Raw genomic sequence first — 19,215 nt, forward strand, 5'->3', positions numbered from 1 at the left:
TTAGTGTTTCACTGTTGCAGTCATCACACTTGGGTGGATTCCCAAAGCTGAAGACGGGTGGAGGCAGTCAAGAAGAGTTAAGAGCTGGCTAGTATGACTTGCAGGACTGCTGTTGCAAAACCTTCCCTGGAATTGGAAAAGATAGGCAGGTGGTAATGTTTGGTGAAGGTGTGTACAGAACTCCAGGTAGCAGTTTCCAGGATGTCCCTGGTAGGGACTCCCCTGAGAAATGCTGTAGAGGTAGATGTTACCCTAGTGGAATGTGCTCTGACCCCCTGAGCGGTTGGTTTCCCATGGTGCTTGTAGCAGAAATGATACAGTGTGGTATCCATTTGGAAATGGTTTGTTTTGAAATGGCCTTGCCCTCTGTCCCTGTTGCAAAGCTGACTAGTAACTGGTCAGATGTTCTGAAGGGCTTAGTCCTATCAAGGTATAACCTGAGCTGTCTGTGCATGTTCAAGGAGTGCAGGATCCTTTCCCCTTTATTTTGAGGATTAGGGAAGAAAGTTGGCAAATGGATGGATTGGTTGAGAGCCACACTGGACACCACTTTAGGCATAAAGGAAGGGTTAGTCCTGAGGGAAACCCTGTCAGCATGGAAAATAATGAAGGGTTCCGCAGCCATAAGTGCTTGTAGCTCAGACACTTTTCTAACTGAAGTGATGGCCAGAAGCAAGGCTGTTTTCTAAGAGAGGAATTTTAACTCAGGGGGGAAGTTTGAGCTTTTTCAGTACAAAGTTAAGGTCCCAGGCAGGGGTGGGTGCTATCCTTGGTGGCCTTAAGTTGTTTGCCCCTCTCAGGAACTGTTTGATAAGAGGGTGCGTGAAGACAAGTGGCTCAGTGTTGTAATGAGCCAAAATGGCAGAGGTATGTATCTTAATGGAGGAGAAGGACAGGCCTTTGTGGAGTAGATCTGCTAAGTAATCCGGGATTAGAGGCAGGGAGGGCAGACGAGTGTCCTCTCCTTTAGATTGAATCCAGGAGCAGAACCTTTTTCACTTATCAACATAGGATTTTCTTGTACTGGGTCTTCGGGCTTCAGGAATGATGTCCAGCACCTGCTTGCTTAGGGTTGCTGGGGAAGAAATTAAGGAACAAGCCATGTTGCAAGATTTAGGGTTTTCATTTGTGGATGCAAAATCTGTCACTCCTGCTGAGAGAGCAGGGTTGTGTTCTGTTGTAGGTGCCAGGGTGGCACCGGTGACAGGCTGGGCAGGAGTGGGTACCAGTGCTGGTGTGGCCAGTCCGGGGCAATCAGGACTGTCCTTGGTCTGTCCTGCCTTATCTTAAGTAATACTCTTGAGAGAAGGGGCAGAGGGGGAAGGCATATATTGAGAAATTTACCCACTGAAAAGATAGGGCATCCACTTTCCAGGCCCTTCTGTGAGGATTCCTGGTGCAGAATTTGCTGAGCTGGTGGTTGTAGGGGGCAGGCAAAGAGACCCAGCTCTGGGGTCCCCCATTTCTAAATCAGATGGTTGAAGGTGCTGGACTCCAATTGCCACTCGTGTGGGTCTAGGAGATTTCTGCTTAAGTCATCTGCCAGTGAGTTTTGTTTGCCTGGCAGGAATTGAGCTTGCAGATGGACTTGCATGCCCAAGGCCGTGTGCCACAGGGCCATGGCTAATCTGCAGAGTGGGTAGGAGTGGGTTCCCCCCTGCTTGTTGATGTTCCACATAACTGTGGTGTCTGCTTTTATTAGCAGTTGTCCTGGAAACAGAAGGGATCTGAAAGCTGTTAGGGCATTCTGTACAGCTAGCATCTCTTTTTGGTTGACGTGCAGATGAATTTGACTTGGGCTCCAATGGCCCTGAATGCATTTGCCGTCCATGTGTGCTCCCCAGGCATAGTCTGATGCGTCATTGATTAGGGTCTGGAAGGCATGGGGTTGAGGAAAGGGCAGTCCCTTGTTGTGGTTGCATGTTTCTGCCCACCAAAGGAACTATGTCCATAGACAGGGTATGATACGAATGACTGTTTCCAGGTCCTGAGAATGTTGGCACCAAAGACATTTTAAGTACCACTGAGGTTTCCTGATATGCAGTCTTGCATATGGAATTAGCAGTACACATTTGGCCATGAACCCTATTGGCCTGCAGTATTTTCCTTGTGGATAGCTGGGTTCTGGTGGCCATTTGTTTGAAGTAGGCTGTCAGATAGGCTTCTTTTTCTGAAGTCAGGAATGCCATATGGGATGTTGTGTACAAACTTGCTCCCAGGAATACAATTTTCTGACTGGGTGCCATTTTTGATTTCTTTTCGTTGATGGTGTACCCCAAGGAAGTGAGAAGGTGTTTTACAAATGTCAGGTGCTGCAACAGCAATTCCTGACTGTCCGCCTGAATCAGACAGTCGTCCAAGTACGGTTAAATATGGATCTTTCTCTGCCTGCAGTATGCAATGGCTGGAGCCAGGCATTTTGTGAAAACTGGGTGAAGTAGATAAGCCAAAGGGAAATGCAGAGAACTGATAATGCATAGATCCTGCCCTGAAACGTAGACACTTCCTGCATGACTCCCTTATGGGGATGTGCCGATAGGCTTCTTTTAAGTCTAGGGTGACTAACCAGGCATCCTTGGCTAGCATAGGAGGTAGCTGTTGCAGGGTAAGCATTTTGAAATTTGGTAACACCAGGAAGGTGTCGAGAATTGAAAAATCCAGCATTAGTTGCCAAGAGCCCTCTTTCCTGGGTACCAGGAAGAGTCTGGAGTAGAATCCTTGACCCCTCTTTTCTACTGGAACCGGCTGAATAGCTCTGATATTGAGCAGGGAAGCTACTTGGTTTTGAGCCTCTTCCCACTGGTTTGGAGGAAGGTCTGGAAACCCTTTTGGGGTTGGCAGTGAATGGAAATAAAATTTGTACCCCTCGGCTACAATGTTGAGGGCCCACCAGTCCTGTGTGATGGACATCCAGTTTTTTGCATGAAGGGCAAGTTTTCGTCCTAGGGGCACAAACAATTGGGAAAGGCTGGGGAGTGGAGTAAGGAAATCATTGTGAGTTTTTTCTGTAGGGATGTGGCTTACCACTCCCTGCTTTAGGGGTGGGGGCACTCCATTGCTTAGATCTCTGCATACTCTGAGACTGTAGTCTGGGTGGTCTGTTTCCCCTGGGTCTGGCTTCAGATGGCCTGGAGGGGGCTGGAAAGGACCAGTGTTTGGAAAGGCAATGCCTACTAAATCTAGGAGGTTGTACCTGCAAAAATTCTTTTACAGTCTGCATAGGCTTAGCTTTTTCTTCCATATTTTTAAGAACCTCTTCTGCTTTGGTGCCAAACAAATTGTCCTTGTTCAAAGGAGTGTCTAGTAACTTTGACTTGACATGGTCTGACAAGGTCTGCTCCTTGAGCCAAGCATCTCTTCTCAGTACAGAGACAGTGACTGCTGCCCTGCAAGATGCTTCTGGGGCATCAAAGCCACACTGAAAGGTATGTTTGTTGACTTGGCTTGCAGAGTGCATAAGCTTCTGCAATTCTTTATTCTCTGCAAAGTCTGTAAAGGTTGCCACTTTCTGTTTAATAAGTTCCATAATATGTTGCTGGTACTTCAGCATGTGAAACTGACAATTCAATGCCCTAATAGCAAGAGTAACAGAGGTATATACCTTCTTACCCCCATCTATCCAGAGCTCTGGAAACCCTGTCCAAAGGGGTGGGATTCTTGGCTGTAGTTGCCTTGATACCTTTAGGCCCCTGGGAAATGATCTCTGGGTCAGCAGTAGGATTCTTGAAAATAAATTTGTGGGTGTCAGGTACTCTAATACCTGTCTGTTTTCCTAGGGGCAGGGGGTAAAGTGTCAGGAGTAAGACTAGATTCCATAAAAACATCATCAACAATATCCAGGATAGAGGGAATTGCTAAAGGCCTGTGCTGCGGCAACTCTAGAAATTCTCGGAGTCTCTTTTTGGACTGAGGATAGTCTTGGCATTCCCAGTGAAAATGCTCTCTTAAGATATGCATGGTTTCACCAAAAGAATAATTCTCTGGAGGCAAGGAAGAGGGAATGGATTCCTCTGCATCTGAATCCTCATAAGCAGACAAGGGAATGTCTTCATAATCAGAAATCTCAGTCATCTGACTCCTGGTCTGTGGAAGCTGTAGGGGGACTGGTCTCCTTCTCTTAGCAGGGGAAGGCTGACTTTCCCTAATCAACGTAATAAGGTCTTCGGCCATTCTAAGCATTTGCTTTTGTGGCATGGGAGCAGGTGCATGCGCTTTGGTCATCGGTTTTCTAGGCGTAGTGCATACTCTGGCCCTAAGAAACTCGGTAGTTTTGGTTAAAAAAGAAGTTGTTGGTTTGATTCGAACATCGGCTGAGTGAAAAACTGCCTCAGCAGCCAGTGCCTGCACAACGGCTCCGGACCCATCCAATGTAGAGAAATCCGCAGGTTCCATAGTCGAAAAAGAGTCTCGCGGCATACCGGACTCCGAATGGGTTTCGGTAGAGGCCTGTGAATCCACTGAAGTGGGTATCAGGGGCTGCAAAAGTGCCTCACTAAGCACCGGCGGACTGGAGACTAGCTTAACAGAAGCGTCGGCAGCTTAGGACCTATGCGGTCTGTCTCTGTCTTTATCCTTACGTTTTTTCGGAATATCGGTAGTCGGATGGCTTACCGAAGCCATTTCAGAATACGGAGATCAAGAATGAAAGAATTTAGCAACAAAGACAGCTCAACGACGATGAATGGTTCAGGCGTTAAACAAGGCACAAAACCGACAGCAAGGTACGTCGTGGTCTGGGCCTAAACAGGTGGCACAGTAAGAATGAAAATCTCTGTGAGGTATTTGCTTTCCATAAGCAAGACAATTGTTAACTTTTTCTGACATCGGTTAGAGTAAGAAAAAAAGATCCCCAAAGGGGTACTTAGCTTTAGAAGACTTCAGGATTATTCAATTTGTAAATGAAAATTCAGGTAGTGGTCGACTGGCACTTGCGAACTGCTTATGCTTTGGGCTCCTCGGCAAGAAAGACTAATGTAATGGTGTCAGCTGCCTGTTTTTATACCCCACATGACCTGACGTCAATCCTGGAGCGACAGCATCAGACGCAGAAATACTAACTCTCTGGTATTTGGGCCAACTGAGGGCTACCTGCAGACTGATAACCCAAGTGTGATGACTGCAACAGTGAAACACGAAGAACATCATCTCTCTCTCTCTGCCCAAGGGGTGCAGTTAAGCCATTCAACTACCTTTACTGCCAGGAAGGCAGTGAGGGCACAACCATCCCTCATGGCTGCCTGGTCAATACCTCTTAAATGGATCTTGTCCACACAATGATCTGCAACAATTGCCTAGAATGGGGAGAAAATGCTCAGGATCTGATTGGGAGAGATCTGACAGTTGGCAGCGATGGGGGATAACTGAGATGCATGTTAATATTTACCTATCATAAACAGATCCCAACAACCAAGGTCAGATGATTGGGTGGTGCAGTGGTGCAGCAGTTAGCATTGTCGCCTCACAGCAAGAGGTTCTTCGGTTCGATTCTTGGCTGGATGCCTGTTGTGCAGTCTTTGCATGTCCTCCCTGCATTCTCGTGGGTTTCCTCCGGGTGCTCTGGTTTCATCCCACATTTCAAAGACATGCATCTGGATCGTTTCTCCCCGGGACTCCACTGAAAATGGGTTCTGTCCCAGTCAGACTTTCCCGGTTAACAAATGTTAAATAAATAAATAAATGAAAGAACACAGGGAGGGTTATTCATGTCTCATCAGGTAGAGCCCTTGTCAAAGACTAAATGATATGGTAAGAATGCATCTGTTTATTCAACATTGAAAACCTCTTTGGAACACGAGGTAGAGCCACTATGTGTGGAATTAGAAATTACTCTTGGTTGATTTCCCACAGCAAACAGCCAGGTGACAAAACAAGGAATGAAGGACATTCCCTACCAAGTGAAGACATTAAAATGTAGATGCTGAGTTTCTATCATGCCTCACATATTATTATTTACTTATTCTTTGCCGACTAGTTTAGTCCCACTATGCCAATGGTCTCTTTTCAAAGGGAGAACCAAGGTGGTATAGGTACTGACTACATAAAAGTGCCATGAGCTATCCAGAGCTTTTATATCCAAATGTGCTAACACCAACTCACGCAGATGGGGCTTTGGTTTAACATCTCATGCAAAGGACCCAATATAAAGATGATTTACCTCCCAAAGTAATTCTTTTAATGGGAAATGAAACCTATTAAACAGATACCCAGGACAGGTAGATACCCAAAGACTTCCAAACAATAAGGTCCACAGTACAGGTCATTACACACCAGAATTACTCCCACTTGGACTCAAGTGAAAGATGGCCAGCAGCTCCGCCCCCTACATGAAAGACTGACAGAGACTAGCAGGGTCCTTTAGGCCAGATCCCAAATGAGAGGCAACAGGGGGGTAGACCAACGCCTGTCACCAGGAGACAGCAAGTCTTATCAGACTCTGAAGAGAGCCCCAAAGCCATTAAGGACAACACTGTTCAATCATTTATCAGGGGTTAAGCTTGTAACCTACACTTACGGAGAAGCATACTACATGAAAGGTGCAGAACAGCCAGCACCCAGGGTGAAGACATCCAGCCAGGTTTCAAAGCAGAGGGAAAATTTCCCCACTGCTGAAAATGGATCAGCTATCCCTCCAACGTGTAAAGGGAAATAGAGGGGGAATGGGTTGCCACTGAATGGAGCTAAGCCCCATTCTGGAACCAGAAGCCCCTGAGCAGAGTAGCTCCTGAGTAGAACAGGTGCAAACATAAGCCCCTTCAATGACCTGAGACATATCCCCACAGCAGAGAAGAGCCTTGACCAACAAAGATATGAAAGAAAAAGATCATAACTACTTCCTTAAAAGGAAGAAAAGAATGCCATCAAGCATTCCCCTCTAGAACAAAACATACCACCAGGAGAGGAATGTGAGAGGAGGGCCCTTGAAAGAAGATCTGCTCATGGTTCAATGCAACTCTGTTAAACTTTTGGGCTTTCCCAACTGATACCATGTGTTCCGCACAACAAAAGAGAACAGAAAAGCCTCGTTCTCTCAACTTTTCAATCCATTAATAATGTCAGCACAAGAGATACCCCACTGTAAGGCAGCACCCAAGCACCCAAGGCATTTTGGCTCAGCATGTGCCAGTGGCTTTGAAGGATAAATCCCTAAATACAGCACGGGTAATCCAAGTTCGATCAGCAGCTTGCATGCTTCTTAGTGCATTCAGCAGGGAAGGCCATGGCTATCCTAGGGGAAAAAGGGTGGGATGGTGCTTCTTGCCACAATGGATTGCAGGTGCTCTTCATGCAAAGTGGAGGGGGCAAGTTAGGATTGTGTGGGAATGGCCGCCCAAGCCAGTGATGCCAGGCTCTTGCCAAAGTACATGGGAAGCATACAAGTGTGGATTCAGTGGGCACAGGCAGCCTTTGTGGCAATGCAAGTCTTTATGCCAGCACTAGGAGAAGGGTCAGATTAGGTTCTTAAATGAAAAGCGCTCTCACTGGTGGGATGCTGGCCACAGTACAAAGCATCCTCTTGACTGCTTGAATAACAACCTCTTACTGATTTGATGACTGAGGGATGAGGGCAAAATAATAACAATAAAAAAAAAGTTATGGTTCTCACATGTAGAATGCACACAGCTGGCAGTGGGCCCAAGATGGGTGCACACAACAGCACAAACCCCTTGAATAGAGGGAGTAGGAGGGCCTGGACTGGACCAGCCTGACAGAATTGAAGTTCAAGTTTTATTACATTGCTTATTTCCTAAGCACTCTACATATAACTATAACTCAGGCGTGACGGTTAATATGATCCAATAATAACAGTGACACTGCAATAACTTGGTAAAAATAAAATTTCACTAGGCAGTGAAGAAATACTGCCACATCATCAGAAATGCTAAAAATTGTTGATGACGTTAACATTAAAATAAATAAAAACATTTATGCTAAGCAACACCCATGCTTAGGTACCCATCCATCAAAAATACAAACCAATATAAGCTGTTACTTTAAAAAGCTGAAATCTAAGAACAAAACAGTGTCTAAACCTCTCAGATGATAATATCCACACAATATGTTTTCCAAACTTTCCAAAGACGAACCGAGGGTATTTTGATAGGCACCACAATCACAAACTGTAATGATGTCTTAACTTGAACATTAAAACAGCTAACTGCAGCTAATGCACTCGGACTGCCAGACATTACAAATAATTAAATACAATTCAGCCTGCTGAAAAGCCATTTAAAACAGTTTAAACACAACTGTCTTATAGTCTCACAATCGAAAAAGCAAGTGCTACAATGTATCGATGCACAAATGGACATCTTTGTTCTTCCATTCTGATAATAAACAGCTTCCAAGAAACAAATATGAAAAGGTATAAACAAAAAAAAAACGTCTCCAATCTCCATGATGGATAATAAAACAAGTTCCCCCGTCACTAAACAAATCCACTGATCAAGTGATCCATTTCCATTTATACTTCAATCGCACAATGACAGGGCCTAGAGACTCTAGCTGGTAGAGTAAAGCCAGTCAAATGAAGACTGCAGAGAACTGCCCCACCTCAAACACCCATGGGTAGATAAGCATTAGCTTACAACCCCACCAGGGAAGGCAGAAGGGGTACACTCCCTCAAGCCTCTACCAATGCTAGGGGTCTGAAATACTCTGAGAATTTAGGCCAACAAGGTTAATGGTTCAACTCATCAGGAAGGCAAGATCTCCAATCATTCCAAGGGTGCAAGCCACCTCTCTCAGGAGAGGGGAGGAGAGGAAAACCTAACAGCCAGAGAAGAGGTTCTAAGCTAGATGCAAGAAGGAATTCAGGAAAGATGGTGCCCCTCCTCTTCAGGTGAAGTAGTTTCCTTGTCCCAAACTCCCTTGAAGACACTAAGGAGGAGATAAACACTACAGAAGCAAGGGCCTCAAACAGGAAGGATACACAATGATCAGCTCTGGGATGTGGCTCTCCAGAAACCTCAAAGAAATTCCCCTTCCCTGAGGTGAATATTAGAGAACCACTGTATAAGTTGGAGACCAGCAAATAAGACCTCCATCTAAGACCATTTTTGGGTTGTCCTACTTCCAACTGGAAAGAAGGCATGCTACCACACATCAGGAAACTGCCACGTAGGCAAAGTGTCAAGTAGGTAGTGAAGCTAATGCCTGAAAAAGGCATCTCTTGCCAAAGGGTGATTAAAGTAGCTGCCTAAACTAATCCCCAAAGGGAAGAAATGTATCCAGGGTGACCAACACAGGTATTCACTTATGCCCACTGCTCTTAGCAAGGGCATTCAATGCAGCTGAAACATAAAAGAGGTGAGTTTGCACCATCACAGAGACTTCCAGAGTGAAGGTGACATCTTCCATTAGCCCAGCCTCAGGGGCACTCTCCAAAGAAGTCACTGTCCATCCTCCATCATGTTACCTTGGAACCTGGCAAGTGAGTGATGTTCAAACTCAATGTGACCTAGAAATATACCTTCCTGTTACTCCTATTACACTCTCCTCTCCATCAGCTGTTTTCTCACATTTTCAGATGGATTTGGCAGGGGATGATCAACAACAGGGCGATCCATGTGGATGCTCCCAATCAACAATCTGGCTGGCCAAAGAACTAAGCTGAAATAATTGAGGGGAAACTGCAAGAATTTCTTGAGATGCATCCACCAAAGTGAAAGCCAGAGATGCACCTCCTGAAGGCCTCAAACCCTTAGAGAAAGGGCCAGAACAGAAACAAATCCCCTATTAGATAGATATGATCTGTCCCATGGAAAGTTGGGAGGGCAAAGCACTATGTTTAGAAGGAGATTACTTCAGCCAATCGTTCAAGCAGCATTCTCCGATAAAACTCTAATACATCCAGAGGAACCCTCCCACCACCGCTTTTCTTCACTCTTTATGAATTCAGAATTTATACCGAAAATAAAACTAAAGGTGGAACACTTTACCAGCAAGATCAAGGACTGAGATCTAAACCGTGCAAGTGTAAAGAGAGACAAGCATTCTCATATAGTCAACACAACATCATTACTGGGTCATCACAGCCATACCTCCATCTTCAAGCAAAAGAATGCCTAGAAAATGACAACTGCTGAAAGGCACAGAGAACAAACCTAACTATAGGCATCACTAAAGTGGGTCCTCCATATTAGATCGACGGCCTGCAGTTACTCTGTCACTGAATAAAGTACAACAGTGTTGTTCTCTGTTGCAAATGGAAAAATATCCAGTGGTACCCATATAATAAGCATTTAAGAATTAATTCTTGCCTGCAAACACCAGCATATGAGAAAGAAAACCAAACATTAACATTCCCTTACTTAACAGTTCTGCTAACCTAGCAGTACAGAGGAACATTTAAAATTAGGCAACAACAAAGGGTTTAATCTGCAGCAAAAAAACATTTATCTAGTAAAGTTAATTAAGGAAAAAAAAAAACATTTCATGTTTGTCTCTTACCCAAATCCTCCTGTGTTTGCAGCTGCAGTTCCCTCACCGAACACTTTGCCTCCTATTGGGCCCAGGTTGTTTGAAAAGGATGGGGCTGAACCGAATGTCTGCGTCCCTCCAAACGATGGGGTACCCCCAAATGTAGGAGGGCTGCCAAACACCGGAGCAGCTCCAAAGCCACCTGAGCAAAACAGAGGCAAAAGGGAAGAAAAAAAAGAAAATGGTTACAAGACAGAAATAAACTTCACTTTTACAATGAAACATAAAGCTCCAGCACAACCTATGAAAACATGTATAACGGTTAGCAAAAACACTGCAAAATATCACTGACTGAGAAAGCTCACTATATCAGCTGTTCTTCTACAAAAATATTTGCAGTAGGTTACAAGGTGTGATCTTTCTTCTGCTCTCTAGCTCCTTTGCAGACTCGCACACATCTCTTGCCAGTACTACCACAACAGAATGTGAGTGAGTAGCTGTACACTGCCAGCCCAGCTATCTGGAATTTTGTAAATAAATCTGTGCCACTTGTGAATATTGATATGAGTTATACAGAACTGTATGTGATGTACTGAGCTTCAAGAATTTAACCACAGCATACCCTGCTGGAACAATACAAGATTAACTTACAAAACTTCAAGAAAATACGTTGAAATCAAGTGCTTTATCATGTGCTATAAAAGTTAATGTAGCAAGGAGACAAGATGTCTAGAGCTAGAAATTTATTTTTATTGTCTTGGAGAAAAGTAATTACTAGGTTTAAAATGTAAACTGTTATATTGCTTTATGATTTCCTAGCAGCTGCACATCTGAGAGATATGTATTTTAACACAGAGGTATTCATTTCTGTTAGCCTGGGAAGTAAAGGCAGGTGACAAAAAGTTATGTCATCAAGGCTAACCCAGCAATAAAATGTGATATTAATTTAAGAACTCTCTGAGAGAGAGAGAGCGAGAAAGAGACTCTGCATTTTGTGTTTTGTCTTGGACCTAGCAAGAACATCCACTCATCTGCATTTCACAGGTTCATAGGTGTGCACTAGGCTAATGACCCTGGAGCCATTACAAGCCTAGCCCATAGACGTGCCCTGGCATTGTGCCGCCTGATGCAAGTTCCCAGGGCCTCTATCAATTAGAGCCACTGGAGTGATCCCCAGGGTGAACTTTCTATTTCCCATCCACTCATCAAGATTTCTCTTGAAGAGGGACAGTGAGGTGCTCTGCTTGACATGTATGGGAAGCCTATTCCAGAGCATGGGCAGTCTCTGGGTTATGAACCTGTCCCTCCAGCATGTTCTGTTGATTGTGGTAATGAGGCTGAGGTCTCTGGAGCGTGTGGAGGGATTGGGATTTCTTTAGATGTAGCATTTCTAACAGAGCTGGGTCAGGCATGGCTTTGTACGTCAAGCAGCCTTGCTAATTGTGAGTAACTAGCATACGGCAATTTCTTTTAGATATAGTTAGGAATATAGTAAAGATTAGTTTAGATGTTTTCTGAATTTATTTGAGACTGTCCTGCAATGTTGTTTTTAAATATTTCCTGTGATTTTGAACTCTGACTTAACTGTTTATTGAGCATTGTTTTGTTCTTTTATTATTTATTATTAAATATATTAAACTTTTAATTGTGGCTGGTTTGTTTAGACATATTTAAGCTCTTATAGTACTTGCAAATATATTTGGTGACAATGTGCAGGCCAATCCTAATAGCCTGACGCTTGGTCAAAAACTACCATATGGATTATAGCAACATTACACAGTAGTATTGGCCACCCTTTGTAAGGGCCTTAGAGTAGCTGATAAAGAGGGGTTGCTGGCAGTGATAACTACCTTACAGTCTGGGCAGAAGGGGGCATAGCTAGTAAACATGTGCCAGCTTTCCCAAAGAGTGTCTGTGTTTGTATATAAATCAAATCTCAATGTGTGTCAGCAAATGGGCAGGGACATGAAGCACTGGTTGGACAAAGAGGGTACTAGAGGTCTTGGCTTGGCCCCTCAGTTGAGATCTTAACCCTATAGCTGTGCCAATGGGGAGTCTTATTGGGGATCTGGAGAAAAAGGGAGAAACCAGCCCCAGACTGACTGTGATCTCTGTGTATTCTTAAAGGAAATTGTACTTTACTGTGTGTGTACTTGTCATCCTCTCATTGGGGACGTCCCTCACTGCTGCCAGTGGTGAGGACTGAGGCTCCTTGATTACGGAGCCAGTGCAGAGGGCATTGCAGTAGCACTCGAAAAACAAGTAAATAGTCTACAGTTAAAAACATGGAATAACTACAAGACTTATCCCACCCACAAGGCAGCTGAAACGTGGACAAAAAGTGAGGGCAAAACGTACACAATGCACATGGCCCATCTTAAGGATTAAAACAATATGGTGACAATCCCAACATCTTTCAAATTATACTTCAAGGGTCATAATTAGCCACTAAGCTTAGAGTCCAGCAGCCTAGCCCAAATTCCCAATTGCCCTAATGCACTCTCTGGTTAAGTGACTTGCTCAAGGTCACACTGTACGTAAAAGATGGCTAACAGAATCAAACCCTGTACAACAGGAAGTACAGCTCACAGCCTTAACCTGCCATGTCTGATGCCAAGGGATCATTACCTTTGCAATGGGTAATGGCTAGAAAGAATCCATGCAGAAGCCAGGGTGGTCCAAAGCAAGACATCTCAGAAGGCACAGTCGTGATGTACTAAACTGCAGGACAGCAAAATCAGAGTGCAAGCAGCAAGGATTGTTAAAGGTATGTACTAGTGACCAACTGGATGCAGCAGAAATATCTACAATGGATAAATCATCAAAAGTGACAAAAGTAGCAGAAAAATCGAGAAGTCACCTTTTACTGCTCCATCCACTGACTAACCAAATTATGACAAACTAAGATGTAGTCAGCAATCTGTCTGAATACAGATTACATGGAAAACTCTAGGCTTTCTTGAAATGAATAAAAGCATAAATGCTGTCCACTTTTCCTCAGCTTCACTCAGCTTCCTGAGGTAAAACACAAGCTGGTGACGTACACCTAAAGTATAGAGAGCATATTTCCCTAGATTCTGCCCTGAAAAGCCAGACTTACTCAGTGGCATCTAACAGAACAGCTGTGGTACAACATGGTCTGATCTTGTGAAAATGAATGAAGGTTTTGCCCAAAAATGGTCTGCAACTGTTCAGTCTTTTCACAACAGAAACAGGATTACTACAAAACTTCATCAAGATAGAGCAGTGTTTCCAAAACTGGGGTCCATACGATAAACTCAAGGGGTCCATGAACTCACTTGCACACACGTGGCTTTCGGACATCATCCATGACCCAAACCCTGTAAATGGAGATAGAAAAGTTGCGCCGCTCATCCACAATTTATTTAAAAAAACAAGAAACAAACTTCCCTGTTTGCAGCTCAGCAGTGGCTAAGCAGCTGCTTGTCCTTAGTTTTTAGAGGAGAAGAAGGAACAACTTCCATGTTTGCGGCTGATGCTGAGCAGCTGCTCACTTGCCCTGTGTTTTCTGCCAGCAGTTAGAACTTGGAGGGAAATTTTAACAATTGTTATGATCCCTCCAAGTAAGACAGATACCGTATTTATGTTGGTCGCTGTTTGGGTATGGGTCTGCTCTCTCCCTTTTACCAGCACATAGAAATTAATGCAGAGCTGATGATCGATCCGGACGATCTTGTTGACAGAACTTGAAGTTTTATTTTTTTTTATCAAGTCAGCAATGCGATCCCTTTGAAAATTATAAGTTCATAGGTAGGAACTAGGCTATTAGCCCTAGGGCCTAGATAAGCCTAGCCAAAAAAGGTACCCTGGCTTTCGCCACCCAAGAAAACTATCACTACTACATCACATTATTACTATCACATTATTACTTTGAAAGCTCTCTGCGAACCATGGCTTTTGCTGTAGCAGGCAACTGAGTAAATGTCAAGAAAATCCTACTAAGACAGCTGAACTTTATTTGGGGTTAATCAGAGTCTCTTTAATTGGAAGGTATGTACCCAAGAGGACTGAATGCTGTAATTAAATCAAAAAGGTGCTTCAACAAAGTATTAGTTTAAGGGTGTGTACACTTATGCAACTAACTTACTGTACCTTTTTTATATTTTATATTTTCCCCCTAACAGATTTGTTTTTCAATTGAACTGCACAGGTTATAGGTCACATTAAAGGTGGGAAAAGTTTTGAAATGATTTATTGTGGTCTCATTTTTTCTATCACAAAAACCTGGCATTTTAACAGGGTGTGTACACTCTTTATATCCACTGTGTGTGTGTGTGTGTGTGTGTGTGTATATATATATATATATATATATATATATATATATATATATATATATATATAGAAACACACACACACACACATATATATATATATATATATATATATATATATATATCTATATATAAAGAGATCTAGGACTACTGAACGAAAGTTCAACAGTCTGAATCCACAATACCCGAATGCACTTTAACAAAAGCGCTTTCGTTAAAGTCCATTCAACAAAAAAAAAAAAAAAAAAAAAAAATAGATCTTTTATACAGGGGGGCAAGCCCCCCCTGCACCCCCCTGTGGGGGGCTGTGCCCCCCACCAACCCCCTACTTTTATATTCTCACTCCAAGGTCGCACTACAATGGGGAAAAAGGAATTCTCCTTTAACCGCACCATAGTGCGACAGGCACAACCAGCATACATAAATTACAGTTGTGTACACTTACTATAAATGTAGATGTTCGAGTGTATTCACTGTTGCAGTCATTACATTTGGGTAATTCTGCTGGCAGGTTGCCCTCAGCCGGCCTGAATTCCAAAGTCCTGGGTCCTGCATCGGCTGCTATCGCCCCTTCCCTGATGTCAGGTCGCCAGGGGTATAAAAGATGCAGCCAACGCCATTTTCTTCAGTTTTTCTTGCCCCAGATGTCAGGTGCCCCCAAAAAGGGTAGCCAAACTTTATGTATATATTCAGAAATACATCAATATAAATTTTACCTTCATCTATAAGCAAATACACCACATAGGGAGTATAAATCAGAGAAGGAAAGATAAGATCCAAAAGAAAAAAAGGGGGAAGTCGGGTAGGTAACCTGGACTGCAACAGTGAATACACCCGAACATCTACATTTATGGCAAGTGTACACAACTGTACTATGTTCATCGTGTTTCACTGTTACAGTCATTATATTTGGGTTGAGTTCCACAGCTATGGTTGGGAGGATGGAACTAGACAGCAGTAGGAGCGGCTATGAGGCCCTGCAGAACTGCAGTGGCAAAGCCTGCCCTGGATTTAGAGTAAAGTGGCAGATGATAATGCTTTGTAAAGGTGTGCACTGAACTCCAGGTAGCCACCTCTAAAATGTCTGTGGTAGGTACTCCCCTGAGAAAGGCTGCTGAGGTGGCTGCAGCTCTGGTGGAATGAGGCCTAATGCCCTTAGGCACTGGCTTGCCATGGTGTAAGTAGCAGAAATAAATACAGTGGCCTAACCACTTAGAAATAGTCTGCTTTGATACAGGCTTTCCTTGTGATCCTGCAGCATATGCCACAAGTAATTGCTCTGTTTTCCTGAAAGCTTTGGTTCTGTCCAAGTAGAATCTAAGCTGTGTATATCCAAAGAATGCAGAATTCCCTCCCCCTTGTTCTGTGGATTTGGGTAAAAGGTAGGCAGATGGATGGCTTGGTTAAGAGCCACAATGGACACTACTTTAGGCATAAATGTTGGGTTTGTCCTCACAGAGACTCTGTCTGGATGAAAAATGATGAAAGGTTCCACAGCCATGAGCGCCTGTAGCTCTGAAACCCATCTTGCAGAAGTAATTGCTAAGAGCAGAGCTGTTTTCCAAGATAAAAACTTCATATCAGCTGTAGCAGCTGGCTCAAAAGGAGGCAGGGTGAGCTTTTCCAAGACAAAGTTGAGGTCCCATGCAGGTATTTGTAGTCTTCTTGGGGGCCTTAAATTTTTGGCTCCTCTGAGGTACTGCCTTAATAAAGGGTGAGAAAAAAGTGGTGGCTCTGTATTGTAATGAGCAGAAATGGCAGAGGCATGAATTTTAATAGATGAAAAAGATGGGCCTTTGTCCAGCATCTCAGTTAAGTACTGCAAAATCTGAGGAATATTTGGTAATGCTGTATCAGTTCCTTGTGCCTGGTTCCAGGCACAGAATCTCTTCCATTTTCCAGCATAAGACTTTCTAGCACTAGGCCTTCTGGCTTCCAGAATGACATCCATCACAGCTTTACTGAGAGGTGTTTTTTGTATGCCTACATTATCCACCATGCTGCCAAGTTTAATGTCCTGAGTCGGCTATGCATGATCTGATTGTTTTGCTGGGACAGTAGTCGAGGTATCTGAGGTAAGTTCCAAGCCGGGTACAGAGATAAGTTCCTTAGTATTGGATACTAGTACTGGCGTGGCCAGTCTGGGGCAATCAGTATCATTCTTTGGCTTCTCCTGCCTGACCTTTAGGAGCACCTTGGGGAGGAGAGGTAGTGGAGGAAAGGCATAAACTGATAGTTTTTTCCAGCTGAAAGACAGGGCGTCCACTTTCCATACTTGTCTGTGATAAGTCCTTGTGCAGAACCTTTTTAGATGGTAATTGAGAATGGCGGCAAATAGATCTATGTCCGGGCATCCCCATTTCCTCGTTATCATGCTGAAGACTAGTGGATTCAGCTGCCACTAGTGGGGATCCATGAGGTTTCTGCTTAGTTCGTCTGCCAGAGTATTTTCCTTTCCTGGCAGGAATTGTGCCTGCAGATGTACTTGGTAAGTCAAAGCTGTGTCCCACAAGGTCATGGCTAGTCTGCAAAGGGGGAAAGAATGTGTGCCCCCCTACTTGTTTATATACCACATGACCGTGGTGCTCTCTATCAGTAGTTGTCCCGGATGAAGTAGGTCCTTGAAGGCTGTCAAGGCATTTTGAACAGCTAACATCTCTTTTTGATTGATGTGTAGATGCGTTTGGTTTGAGCACCATGTGCCCTGAATGCCTCTTCCTGCCATGTGGGCTCCCCAGGCAAAATCTGATGCATCCGTCGTTAGTGTCTGCCTGGCTGGAGGTAATGTGAATGGCTGTCCCTTGTTCTGGTGACAAGCCTTTGCTCACCATCGAAACTCTTGTTGCAGGCAGGGAATGAGAGTAATAACTGTTTCCAGGCTGTGGCAATGTTGAGTCCAAACACATTTTAGGTACCACTGAAGTTTCCTCATATGCAGTCTTGCATATGGAATTAGTAGGATGCAGAATGCCATGAAGCCCAAAGCCTGCAGAATTGTTCTTGCAGAAAATTGGGCCTTTGTTGCCAGCATTTTGAAATGGGTAGTCAGTTGCCTTTGTCTGGCGTGAGATAAGCCACCTGGGCAGTTGTATTCATGCCTGCACCCAGGAATGTTCTCTTGTGAGGGTACTAGTTTTGATTTCTTTTTGTCGACTGTGTACCCTAGGCATGATAGAAGTCTTTTCACAAACGCCAGATGTTGAAGAAGAATGTCCTTGTTCTCTGCTTGAATGAGACAGTAGTCCAAGTAAGGATATATTTGTATTCCTCTTTGTCTGCAGAATGCAATTACTAGTGCCAGGCACTTTGTAAAGACCCTGGGCGCAGTAGATAAGCCAAAGGGCAGTGCAGAGAATTGGTAATGCATTGAACCAGCCTTGAATCTGAGGTATCTTCTGCATGATTGTCTGATTGGAACATGCAGGTATGCCTCTTTTAGGTCCAAAGTCACAAGCCAAGCATTCGTGCCCAACATGGGCAGAAACTGCTGCAAAGTCCACATTTTGAAATTTGGAATATCCAGGAAACTGTTCAGAATAGATAGGTCCAGTATCAGCCTCCAGATCTTGTCCTTTCTGGGTACCAACAACAGTCGAGTAAAATCCTTGTCCCTGCTTTTGCTCTGGTACTTGTTGAATGGCCCCCATGTCCATGAGGGATGAGACTTTTTTTTGCGCCTCTGCCCACTGACTTTTTGGCAGATCTGGATAGCCGTTTGCCTTTGGCATAGTATGGAAATGGAACTTGTATCCTTGTGAAACTATGTGTAGAACCCACTTGTCCTGGGTTATGATGTGCCAATTTTGAGCAAAAAGTGCTAATTTTCTCCCTAAGGGTGCTGCCAGAAGTAAGTGCTTGGTGCAGGCAGGGGAAAGTCATTGGGACTGTTTTCTGTATGTTTGTGATCTATCTTCTCCAGCTTTGGAGGTAGAAGCACCCCATTGCTTGGGCCTATAAGAACCTTGCGCTTGGGATCTACCCCTAGGGAGTCTGGTTCTGCCCTTTTGAGGTCTGTCTGACACAAGAAAGGACCAATTTTTGAGGCCAGTGTCTACTAAACCTGGGTGGCTGTACTTGTAAAAAATCTTTGACAGTTTGCATAGATTTAGCTTTGTCCTCCATTTTCTTTAACACCTCTTCTGCCTTAACACCAAACAAAGTATCATGCTGCAAAGGTGCATCTAGTAATTTTACTTTAACATGATCAGGCACATTTTGTTTCTTTAACCAAGCATGCCTCCTACTTACAGAACCCGTAATGCGGCCCTGCAGGAGGCCTCCAAAGAATCAAAACCACATTGCAAAGTATGCTTTCCAACTTGTTCAGCTGCATACAATAAATCCTGCATTTCCTTGTTTTCTGCACATTCACAATTTAACAACATTTGCTGTTTAAGCAATCCCATGACATGTTGCTGATATTTAAGCATATAAAATTGACAGTTTAAGGCCCTTATAGCCAAAGTTGCAGATGTGTAAACCTTTTTTTACCCATCTATCCAGT

At 43.9% G+C, this 19,215-nt stretch overlaps 1 protein-coding gene across 1 annotated transcript in view; it reads right to left on the reverse strand.

Moving 5' to 3' along the window:
- Positions 1-19,215, reverse strand: part of NUP214 (nucleoporin 214) — a 3,229,616-nt gene that overhangs the window by 407,032 nt on the left and 2,803,369 nt on the right. Inside the window, exon 35 of the mRNA XM_044058190.1 lies at positions 10,450-10,621. Coding sequence (XP_043914125.1) covers positions 10,450-10,621 — 172 coding nt within the window. The remainder of the gene's footprint in view (positions 1-10,449; positions 10,622-19,215) is intronic.

The sequence above is a fragment of the Protopterus annectens genome, chromosome 16.part0 (genome assembly GCF_019279795.1).
Source record: "Protopterus annectens isolate FY-2018-M chromosome 16.part0, PAN1.0, whole genome shotgun sequence".
Classification (NCBI taxonomy): Eukaryota; Metazoa; Chordata; order Ceratodontiformes; family Protopteridae; genus Protopterus; species Protopterus annectens.